Source organism: Vicugna pacos, chromosome 20 (genome assembly GCF_048564905.1).
Source record: "Vicugna pacos chromosome 20, VicPac4, whole genome shotgun sequence".
Lineage (NCBI taxonomy): Eukaryota > Metazoa > Chordata > Mammalia > Artiodactyla > Camelidae > Vicugna > Vicugna pacos.
In genome coordinates, this window is record NC_133006.1 from 22,699,842 (window position 1) to 22,711,789 (window position 11,948).

Here is an 11,948-nt window from a genome sequence, read left to right on the forward strand (position 1 = left end):
AGAAAAGCATGCTCATAAAAGAGTCAAACATCTGTACACATCACTGACCAGCACAGAGCTGGCTCACAATAGGGGCCCAATTAAAATATTTCAGATGCAACTGGATCAAATCTTTAAAGTACTCAATTAAAACAATTCTTTTAATGGAGGAAATTCTAAGTTTCAGAAGAGGACCTTCATACTGAATCTCTGACCAGCAACTGATGACGCTACTCATCTCTGATGTTAATTGGTTACCTAACACTGAGCTCACCCAATCCAGGAGCAAATACAGATTTCCTTGGCTGGTATTATTTGGATGTGGATTGGAGGAGGGTCACAGTGCCCATTTGAGTGGGACCTGCCTACTCCCATCACACGCTATCTTCTCCTGATCTCCAGCATGGTGTGCCTGTATTTCTCTGGAGGCTCCTGGATGGCAGCTCTGACAGTGATACTGATGGTGCTGAGCCCTTCCCTGGTTTGGACCAAGAACACCCAATGTAAGTGCACATTTTGAGCTCTTGTGGGGTGGGGAAAGGAAAGGAGTTAGCTTTGTCACTGTGTCCAGGCCATGTCCCTTAAAAAACCGGACATTTTCTTCAGTGGCCAACTATCTTTATCATAAGAATGCTCAATTCTTTCCACAATAAGGGAGCCTGGGTGCTTGGACTGTTTATGAAAGTTGTGTAAGTTGCCTCCATATATATGAACAATTTATTTTCAACTCTCTTCCAGTAAAACCATGCCAGCTTTGCATCCCATTCCTTTGGGGTCTTAAGAAGATTTATAAATGAGAATGTCAAAATGTCAGTTTCCTTTATTATGTTGAGTCATGCCAAAAAAGGGGAAGTTTAGTCAAAAATTTTCTGGGGAATCAAGAGGACTTAGAAAGATCTCTCCTAGAAAATCCTGTTATTTCATCAATAAGATCTGTTTTGTTGGTGTCTCTCCCTAATACATGAGAATGTATCAAAGAGTCTCTCCCCATTAAATCTTTTCCTTTCTTCTGAACCACAATGTTTATAAGGGTTACATCACTGGAGGTTCTCTGACAAAACCTGGGGCTAGTTTTCTCTCTTTCTTCTGTGGGAAACACCCTAAAGCTTAAGTAGAGATCCTTAGTGTCTGGAATCACCCAGTAGGTAAGGAACACCCAGGGAATGTTCTATGATGCTTAAAGAAGTTACACATTCTCTGAAAACTTGACACAGGTTAATGTTCACTATGAATCTATTTTGAATCTTCCTATACCTTGTTTCTCCTACATCTCCCCATTCTCTGGCCTGAGCCCATGAGAAGAGACTCAACTAGTAGAGGATAAATTATGTAAAATTCTGCTTTTGTAAGTCAAAAGTAGTCAAATACCAGCAATTTCATATGGCAAACCATAATTTTTGAGCAAGGTACAGAGAGTGTGGTTCTTTCCATCCCATAGGGCTGAAATTCATTAAGCAAGACAAGGGAGCTCATTGGCCTCCTGGAGTCTGGCCCCAGATTTCATAGGTTCATTCATCATGCCCTCTCTGTTCCTTAATTAGCTCTGTTTTGTTACTTCTTTTTCCAGTTCTTCCCTATTCCTACTCAGTTATATCATCACCATTGCTGAAAATATCCCAAATTTGCACAGATCTTCAGCACAGTAACAATCCAGATGAGATGAATCTTAATGAAAATTTCCTTTTTTCTTAAAATCACCTTTATCGAAACTGTGAATGTTTCTTACAACTAGTAGGAGGAGAAAGAGGAAGTTTGTCTGAATTTGTAACAGCAAGTAGAAGGGATGTTATGTAGTGTCACCGGAATAAATGAGTGTGAAAGTTGGAGCCCTCTCTTGCTTTCCAAGAGTCTCACAAAAATCAGTTTTCGAAACTCTGGGTTTATTTGTTCAGACCAAATTTTCTTTTTTGAAAAACTATTATATATTGGGTTCTGTTCTAGGTCAGAGAATTCTATTTGGATAAGATAGCAGTCCCCTACTATCATGAAACTAATGACAGGAGACAAAGATAACAATCCAAAAACATTTAACAAAGAAAAACATTTCAGAGAGCAATAAATGCTCTGAAAAAAATGTATCAGGGTTATGGGACAGAGAGAATTGTATTCACCTGACTTGAGTTCAAGTGGCTAGTGAAAGTGACATTTAGTTGAAATATAAACATTGGAAAGCCAGGCATGTGAAGGATGTCCTAGAACAGGGAAAGGACACTGTGGGAAAATCTTTGCTGTGTTTAAGGGACAGAAAGGAGGCTAGTAGAGTGACTAAAGCAGAGCAAGCAAGTTGGCAGGTGGAATAAGATAAGGTTGAAAAGGAATTCAGGAAACAAATTATATTAGACCCTGATGGGCATGGTGAAAAATTTGAATTTTGTTTTAAAAAATACATGAAGTTACTGAAAGGTTACAAGGAAAGTCACTTTTGTACTTATCAGAGAAAAAATAATAATTCTAGTTACCATGTGGAGACTGGATTGAAGGATTCACCAGTGGTCAGGGACACCACTCAGGATCATATTAAAATTCTCCAGGGAAGACATACTTGTGGCCTTATTTAGTGTTTAATGACAGAGACAGTAGTAATGATAAAGTGAGAAGATTTGGGATAGATTGTTGAGTAACTTGTTAATGAGGGGAAGAAGGAGCAAATCAAGTTTATCCCTCAGGACTTTGTCTTGAATAACTGAAATAAACTTGATGGTGCTATTTATTGGGACAGGAAAAGCTGTGGAAGAAAATAATTTGAAGTGGCTGGTTAGAAATAATGATTTGTTTACATTAAGTGGAAATAATTTATTAACATGTATGTGAAGCTGTCAAGAGGCCAGTTGAATATATAAGACTGGAATTCAGGGGGAGGTGAGGGCTGGAGGTATGTATGTCTGGGTCATTGACACATGTACTGGATTAGAATCCAGGAAAGTAGAAGAGATTACATAAGGAGAGAGAGATTGTGTAGATGACAAAAAGAGGGCAAAGATCTTAGTCAGAGGACCAAGAGTCAATGAGTCAGTAAAGGGGACCAGAAAAGGGTACCAGGGATGTTGAGAAAAGCCAGGAGAATGTGATGCATGGAAGTGAAGGAAAGTACATTTTTCAAGGAAGGAGGGAGTGACCAGTTGTGATGAGCACCACTAAGATGTGGGTGAAGTGAGAACGTGATAGAGAAGTGAGCCCTGGGTTTGGCGGATCGACATTTACAGTAAGTGGTGCACACAAGACAGGAACTGGATTGGACCAATTGAAGAGAGAATGGGAGCAGTGTGAGGAATGGATTACAGATGCCACACTGAGTAGATGAAATCAGGGGAAGACTGTGCCCTAGAATCAGAAATTCAGCTGGACCTAAAGTGTGAGAATAAAGGAGACTGAAGAGAAGCTGGGAGGACTCGAGAACCATATGTGTTCATTCATCAGCAAGGAAGCACTACAGTGTCCTTGTTTGCCGAGGTGACTGGCTATGCAAAAAAAGCATCGTTTGTGCAGTCAATAATTATTAGTGACCTAGAATACACCAGTTATTCCCTGAGCTGATGATGATGGAGTGATGAACAGAACAAACTGGTCTCTATCAGCATGGAGCATCAAATCGTTTTGTAGTTACTATGGAACAGTCCTATGAATTTCAATATATAATATTTATTTCTAAGGAAGATAAAAAGAAGTCTTAAATGTATTCCTTCCTCTCCAATTTTATTAGCAAGTTGGGGAAGAGTTGTCCAATAAACTACAGGATCCAGTTAAATTTAAATTTCAGCTGAATAACAACAATTGATCTGAAATCCAAATTTATCTGGGAATCCAATGTTTTTATTTACTAAATCTGACAACCTGAATTTGGGTACATGAGCTGGAGTAACAGTGCTAACTATGCAAGCTACAGTGAAAAATAACTTCATGAATTTTTATTTTTTAATTTGTCATGTCAAGAAGCTATTAGAGAATTTCTGAATAATAAGGTAGACCTGGTCTGATCCAGAGCGCCCTCCTCTCTGCCATCATTTCTAAGTGAATGTCTCTACTCAAAGTCTGGGGACCTGCTCATTTTTTGTAAACTGACTATATGAGAATGCCATCTTTTTCTTACTATTTCTCCTTCTGAGGGGACTTGACTACAGAAATGAGAGTTCTACATTTGACCAAGGCTTGTAGTTTGATGCCTGCTGGCATTATTGGGTGTAGGAGCAAAGTTAAAAAATGAATTAGTTGGCACTTTGAATGGGAATAAAATGTCCATTGCCGTAGTTCACTACTATGGATAAGTAGTGGACCAGTGGCAGAGAAATTAAGAAAGCAAAGAATGTGTGGATAACTTATATGTTCTTGTAATTGGTTGGCGAGGTAAAGAAATAAACAAGCCTTGGTCCTGAACAAATTTATTTTGCTGGAAAAAGATTTTTTAAACAAACCTGGTCTTCTGAGCTTTCTTTATTTGGAAATGCAGAAAAGAAATTGTGTCCCTATTGGGTTTATGGTTTTAATCTCCTTAAAACTCTTTCATAGTTCTCATTACATTTAGTATAAAGTCAAAATCCTAACATCATCTCTAAGGCTTTTCAGTACCAGGCTCCATGTGATGTCTCCAGTCTACTCTTTTACCCTCCTCCCTCCCAGTGCTTCATGGAAATGTTTTCTCTGGTTTCTTGAATAAGTTCATCAACTCTTTTAAGCGTTTGTATGGTATTATGTTTACCTGAAATGTGCCTCTCTTTTACCCCAAATGTATACACCCACCCCTTTATTCCCCTCAGCTCATTTTAATTTCCCTAAATTTCAAACTCTAAAAGTAGAAGGGAGATACCTGTTTTTCCCTTCTTTGGTCTCCCAGTGGGTAAGATGGGCCTGGCCAGGTCAGCCCTACCCAAGCTTTCAGGGAATGAGGTGGACATATTTAAGGAACAGCTACTGAGCTGGGATGGGGGGAGGGAAGACGAGAGAGGGGTGTCTTTCCAGTGGAGACTTCTAGGAGGAGGTGATGGGGCAGATCCTTGTCCGGCTTTGGTTGAATGGTTCCAGCCAAGCACAGGAGCAGGGAGTGGAAGCACGGAGCCAGAGGCTCTGGACAAGGGGGATTTCCTCTGCCCCTCGTCCGGCCCTCCTCACCCCTCCAGTCTCCGTCTGCACCGGGCAGAGAAAGAAAAGCCCGTGGGGTGCTAGTAGTTGGGGTGCCTGTGGAGCCCCTGAGGGGTCCTAGTGTCCCGCCCCCACTCCCCCCGCCGGAGCGCCGGGCACTGGTGGCCTTCAGTCTTCCCCCGAGCCGCCCAGGTGACTGACTCTTTCCTGTCCACACAGCACGTTTCATGGTGCAGGTTAAACATGAGTGTCATTTCTCCAACGGGACGGAGCGGGTGCAGTTCCTGGACAGATACTTCTATAACCTAGAAGAGTACGCGCGCTTCGACAGCGACTGGGGGGAGCAGGGCGGGGAGTACCGGCCGGTGACCGAGCTGGGGCGGCCGGACGCCGAGTACTGGAACAGCCAGAAGGACCTCCTGGAGCAGAAGCGGGCCGCGGTGGACACGTACTGCAGACACAACTACGGGGTTGGTGAGAGCTTCACGGTGCAGCGGCGAGGTGAGCGCGGCGGGGGGCGGCCAGGGGAGGGGACGGGGTGTGTGTGTGTGTGTGTGTGTGTGTGTGTGAGAGAGAGAGAGAGAGAGAGAGAGCGACAGAGAGAGCGAGAAAAAGCTGACAGTAGGTGAGGTGAGTGCAGGATGTGAGTGAGTACAAGTTAGGGGGGTCCTGTGAGAGTGTGTGGTAGGGGAGACACTGTGTGATTTTGTTGGTGTAACTGTGAGAGGGGAGAGTATGTGTGTGTGGTTGGGGGGCCGGGGTCTGAGAGGACCGTGAGGGAGGGGGCTGTGGTGGGGGGAGGGGCGGGAGGGAGGCTCCTGGCCTCCTCCGCGCGCAGTGGGGGGAGGGGAGGGGGAGGCAACCCTGGCGGGGAGGGTGGTTAGAGATGCAGGGGCTTCCGGGTGTCTGTGATTGGGGGAAGGTTTAAGGGAGGGTAGGGGAGGAATGTAAAAGGACAGGGAGACTGTGAGGACAAGAGTCACAACCTGCTCTTGGCACATACCCTTTTCCTCCTGAAACCCCTGAGACTAGTGTGCCTGTGTCTGTATTCACAATTAATTGAAAACGAAAGCGTCAGACTAATTTTTGAGAGGTGGGGAAGGGGAACCTCTGAGGTACCTCTGATCTAAGGCTTCTTTTAGATCTAAATTTATTGCTACTTTTTCCTTAGCGTATATATTTTACATAATTAATGATTTTGAAATCAACTTTTTGAATTATGATTTTGTTACTTAATATGCTGGTGTTACCATTTTTATAATGCTAATAGTATTTGAGTGGTTACATATGATTCTTTTTTATACTTGTAACAATTTACCTCACATTCCCCTTTGTTAGACCTTTTTGTCTAACAAATGTCAAGTACTCAGCTGGAAATTTACATTTTAAAATTTCTAATTCTTTAATTTCTAAGATTCTTGAAGCTTTTCACATAGTTATTGGCTAGTTGTTGTTACTGTTCTCAGAACTGTCTATTGCCTATTACCTGTGGGGTCCTGGGGTTTTTCTCAGTGAATGTATGAGTTCTCTGTACAGTAAAATGAATACTGTTGATATTTGATTCAGCAGTTCTCCAGTTTGTGGTTTCTATTTTGATTCAGTTCATTATTTTCCATTTTAGAAACGTAAAAATTTCTATTTTATGAAATGTACTGCAGAATTGTTAGGAATAATTTATATTAATCTTAATTCTATCATTTCATGATATTGTAAGTGTTTTTTGTTTTTTTTTTTCCCCAAGTTACTTCTTTTTAAAAAATGTATTTATTCGGGCTGGTAGTGTCAAGGATTATCTCAGACAGTAAGCACACACATATTAATATTCTGCCTTGAACTCAAATGTTAGCTTAAGAAGAGATAACTGTAAAATGATACTGATTCCAATAGTAGATACACTTGTTTTCAAAGGAGACAGATTGATCAGTGGAGTCTAATTATAAGAATTTTAAAAAATGATTTCCTTCCTCATTTCCCTCTCCTTCAAGACTCAAACTTTTCTTGAGATTCAACTCATAGGGTTAGGAAAATCACCTGTGGTCTTTTCTTCTTCCCAGGGTAGAACCATTTCTGAGGTGTGAGTGCGTGGAGACAGCTTTCTCATGTTTCATACACCTGCCTACTGCTATTCCCCAATTTGTACACATAGCTTTGAGTCTGTTTTTTCTCCAGTTCAACAAGGATAGTAAGAGCAAACATATATTGACAGCTAAATTCCTCTCAGTGTTTTATATGCTTTAGGTGCTTCAATTCTCACTTAGCCGTAAGAGGTAAGTTAGTATACTTATCCCCTTTATAGGTGAGAAAGCTGAGGCACAGAGGAATGTGAATATACTCCCAGAATTAATCAGTAAGAGGCAGTGTTTAATTTGGGCCCAGACAGTCTGGCTTCAGAAATCATACTTTTAATTAATATACTATGTACTTTGCAAAGGTTTGTAAGTGCTTCAGTTCAGCAATGAATAACTGTTCAAGTTATGGGGGGGGGGTTGGAAACTACACACAAAATTTCCCAATATCTCTCAAATCTAATGGGCCCATGTTCTATGGATAAATTAAAGGCTCATGTCACTAACTCCTGTTGGGCTATGTGGCCAGCTTTGAGGGAGGCCTGCCTGGGACTGTAGTCTGGAACAGGGGACTGGATACAGAAAGTCAGTCAACCAAGGAGAATTAACTGTCTTCCTCACTCATTCCCTCCACCTTTTCTCTTCCTCACTATTCCGTCCACCTTGTCTCTCCTAGTGGAGCCCACGGTGACCGTGTATCCTGTGAAGCCCCAGCCCCTGCAGCACCACAACCTCCTGGTCTGCTCTGTGACGGGCTTCTATCCAGGCCACATTGAAGTCAGGTGGTTCCGAAACGGCCAGGAAGAGGAGGCTGGGGTGGTCTCCACAGGCCTGATCCCTAATGGAGACTGGACCTTCCAGACCATGGTGATGCTTGAAACGGTTCCTCAGAGTGGGGAGGTCTACACCTGCCGAGTGGAGCACCCCAGCTGGATGCGCCCTGTCACAGTGGAATGGAGTGAGAAGCTTTGTGACCTCATGCATTCCTCTCCCCCCGAGGAGGGACTTGCCTCCCCCTGAGTGTCAGGTTCCTCCCCTCCCCGCACCATGTGTTCATTTACTCCACATTCTCCTCTCCTTCAGCACAGGTTCCTGGGGGAGCCCCCTGATAGCCTGTGATAGAAATCCTCTGATAGTTTACAGATACCCTGGGATAGGTTCTACAAATACCTATGCCCCCTGGGGAGGCAATTCTACCTGGCAAACAGAGAAAAGATGTCCCTGTTTTGAACCTTCCCTTGATATTTTGGGTCATAGTCTTGCCTTCCACCTAGGGCTGGACTTGTGCTTCTGACACTGCTGCTCTGAGTTCATTGTGATCTGAGAAGGGACACATCCTCTTCAATGTAGAGACCTTCCTGACATGAGGGGAGTCCAGTCTCAGCTCTGAATTTTATTAGCTCTGTCACCCTAGACCAACTGCTTAACATCATTCTATCCCAGGCTCCTCATTCATCAGATGTTGAAGTCGTGTGGCCTTATGTCAGGGCTGCAATATTTAAGTGAATTCAATGCCAGAACCATGTAGCTACTCAGTGTAATTTTTAAATCTCTCATCCAGAAATGGTCAATCATTCTATTTTTTCAAGTGCAGACTTCTTACCCCAATCTCAAAGCTCTTGATCACAGATTATCAATTAGGAAAGCTGGATTTGGGATAAAAATCACTAAAACTAACTTCTTTCCTCAGGGGCACAGTCTGAATCTGCTCAGAGCAAGATGCTGAGTGGAATTGGGGGCTTCGTTCTGGGTCTGCTCTTCCTTGGGGTGGGGCTGTTCATCTACTTCAGGAACCAGAAAGGTAAGGAACCTGTTGGCAGCTGAAACTCCCTGTAGAGTGTTTAGAGGGGAAAAAAAACATGGTTTTGCTCAGTTAGTTCTCTGTATATCAATGGTTCCATCTAAAGCCTTTATTTCCCCAATTGACCTCAATTTCCTGGAGATCCTGGGGCAAATGCAAGAAGAGACACAAGGCTAATGAAATGACACTGGATTTGTGTGACAGAAACTTCATGGGTCACATGCTCTCAGTGTTTGCCCTCATGTCTGCCCTGGCACCATCATGTGATGTGGATGTGGTGTTAGAGAAATCTCAGGTGGGGGCCTGGGGCTGGGGACATTGTGTTTAGGGAGAATTTATCTCACTATATTTAAGTATATATCTTTACTTCTCTTTCCCAGGACACTCTGGACTTCAGCCTACAGGTATGCTCTTTAATTCTCTTTTTGAGTCATAGTCAGTTTCCCTAGCACAGATTGTAGGGGTTACGAGACAGGAGACAGAAATAATGTGAAAGAATTTGATGTGACCTCTGATCAAGCAGTTTACATTAAAATTTCTTCTTACCACTAAGCAAAAGGCCTGTGCTCTAAAGTAGCCTTGGCTCAGGAGACTTAAGAATTTTTTCCCCCTTCTCATTGCAGTGTTTAAACATGAGTCCCTGAGAGAGGAGGCAAAAAAGTGTTACTTGTAGAGTTATGTCTGGAAGCAACACTGTACTCTGTCTTCTGCAGGACTCCTGAGCTGAAGTGAAGATGGTGACACTTAAGGAAGAACCTTCTGTCCCAGCTTCTTTGCAGCATGAAAAAATTTTCTGATTAGCTCTTATTCTTCCTCAAAGAGAGTGTTTTCTCAGGATCTGCTTTGCTCCTGGTTCAGTGACCCTGCAGAAAATGTCCTCCCTGATGGCTTCCTCAGCCCACCCTTGACCTGGGAACCCCCAATATTGATTGCAATACCTTATTTTCATTCTTTCCTGGTCCTCTTTAAAGGTTTTCAACCTTTACTGCCTCTTGCACATCTGATCTCATTCTGCCCAGGTTACCTATAAAGTTTTTCTCAAATAAATACAGAGTGAAAATCATCTGGTTTATATAGTTTCAAGGAGAGAAGTAGGAAGGAAAAGGGACAAGTGCATCAGAGAACTGGAACTGGAAAGTTTCCTTCCTTCCTTCCCTGCTTTTGTCTTGGGTTTTCTGCATCCTGTCAGAGGCATATTTTCCTGAGCTAAGAGAAAGCCCTAATGAACCCGTATCATGATGGTCTTCTACATCTTTGCATTTCAAAGACACGTTTCTTTACACCATGGGGTACAGAAATAAGACAACAAATATGAGATGTGGGTACCTTGTGAGGATGTGATGCTTTCAAAATTTTTATTTTGAGAAATAAAGAGAAAATCATGCTGTTTTTTCTCTCTCTCTTTCTTTCTTTCTTTCTTCCTTCCTTCCTTCCTTCCTTTCTTTCTTTCTTTCTTTCTTTCTTTCTTTCTTTCTTTCTTTCTTTCTTTCTTTCTTTCTTTCTTTCTTTCTTTCTTTCTTTCTTTCTTTCTTTCAACTTTAAAAAAGGAATGTCTAAACCTGAGTACTTCTTGAACTATTCTTTTATTAGGCTGTAATGCTTGAATCATTTTTGTCTCTCAGGTAAATGTTCGTGACATGCTGACTCTTTGGCTTAGAATGCATTCCTCTGCATAAATAGGTCTCAGAAGGCCCTCAGGACAAAGTCAAAACTCTAGTCCCTAAGACGCATTTCCAAGATCCTCCAGTTTCTGTCACAAGCTTACTTTCTGTCACAGGAAAATTCTGTATGTGTCTTACGTTAGCAGAAATAAGAGATAATGCTGGGAAACAAAGGAAATTATACAAATACAGTGATGTACATCCAAACAATGAAGTACTCTGTGGCTGGGCAAAAAAATATCCTGCTTGGAATAATCTCCAAATGCACTTTCAGTAGGTGCAGGAGAGTGTGTACAGTACACAACATTTGTTTAATAAAGTAGAGGAGGAGGATAGAAACATACAGCTACCCCGTACATTCAGTCTCTCTGTTGTTTACTTATATTTGTAAATAGAAACAATAGAAGGTTTTTTTTTTAATTGTTGCCTTTAGGGCAAAATGAGGGAATAGGTTCAAGGGGACAGAGATTAAAGCTGGACTTTTCTGAATATATATTATTTAATAGTTTTAACTTGAGGTGCATTTAAATATTTTATGTAATTAAAAATTTAAATCAAAAAGTTTAAAAGGTGATACACAAAAACTAAAAACAAACTGTAACGACTGAAACAAACTTGACAAAAAGTGTATGATAGGAAACAAGCTAGAAAAGTAAATCAAACATTTTTTTTACCCTTGCATAAAACATTGCAGAAGTATAATTCTAAATCTATATATGTAGTTCTAAATGGCATAGACTTCAATAATACAGAGGAGTTGGATTGGTTCAGGGAGAGGTAACTAGTCGGTTAAGAAGATGGTGGGTTCTGCTACTGTATTCCATCTGGAGAGTCAGCTTTAATTGTAAATCAAATCTAAAGAGTAGATAATAGAATCAGAAGTTTATTTAAAAATAATAGTAATTTGAATACAATTTCTCCAGAGTCAGAAACAACCATTATTTAATTTCAGGTAAACTCAAAGATTATTTTATGTGTATGTTAATTGTGTATTATTTGCAGAAACAGGTTATCATCCTGTAGGAGTTTGATAAGCTGATAGTCTTGTCTACAGTATGCATACAGTTCAGATAAATATCTATTTGATCCCAGGATTGCAACCTTACTCTCATGTGGTTCTCTGAGATGAAGAAATGAGTTGTCTCATTTTACTTGAGAACTGTGGTGTGAAATTATAAGGTAGATTTAAAGTGAATGGCATGAATATTTGAATGAATTTGAATATTTGAATATACTGCTAGTAGCAGAAAATCCAATTTAATTAGCTTTTTTCCCCCTTTAACTTATTATCTTACATAGAATCAAGTTAGGGAATCTCCAGAGTAGGTTAACTTATCAGGCAGTGTCATCACCAATGATCTTAATGGC

The 11,948-nt window shown here is 41.3% G+C and overlaps 1 protein-coding gene across 2 annotated transcripts; it reads left to right on the forward strand.

Moving 5' to 3' along the window:
• The first annotated feature begins 313 nt into the window (after nucleotides 1–313).
• Nucleotides 314–10,936, forward strand: LOC116284686 (HLA class II histocompatibility antigen, DRB1 beta chain-like). 2 transcript variants are annotated; one of them, XM_072945266.1, is made up of 6 exons: nucleotides 314–482; nucleotides 5,272–5,553; nucleotides 7,795–8,076; nucleotides 8,809–8,919; nucleotides 9,300–9,323; nucleotides 10,542–10,936. In XM_072945266.1, the coding sequence occupies exons 1-6, from the start codon at nucleotides 383–385 to the stop codon at nucleotides 10,553–10,555; spliced, it is 813 nt and encodes a 270-aa protein (XP_072801367.1). In that variant the 5' UTR covers nucleotides 314–382; the 3' UTR covers nucleotides 10,556–10,936. The 2 variants fall into 2 exon arrangements, with proteins under 2 accessions (XP_072801367.1, XP_072801366.1); XM_072945265.1 differs by lacking the exon at nucleotides 10,542–10,936 and adding an exon at nucleotides 9,633–10,306.
• The last annotated feature ends 1,012 nt before the right edge of the window (nucleotides 10,937–11,948 follow it).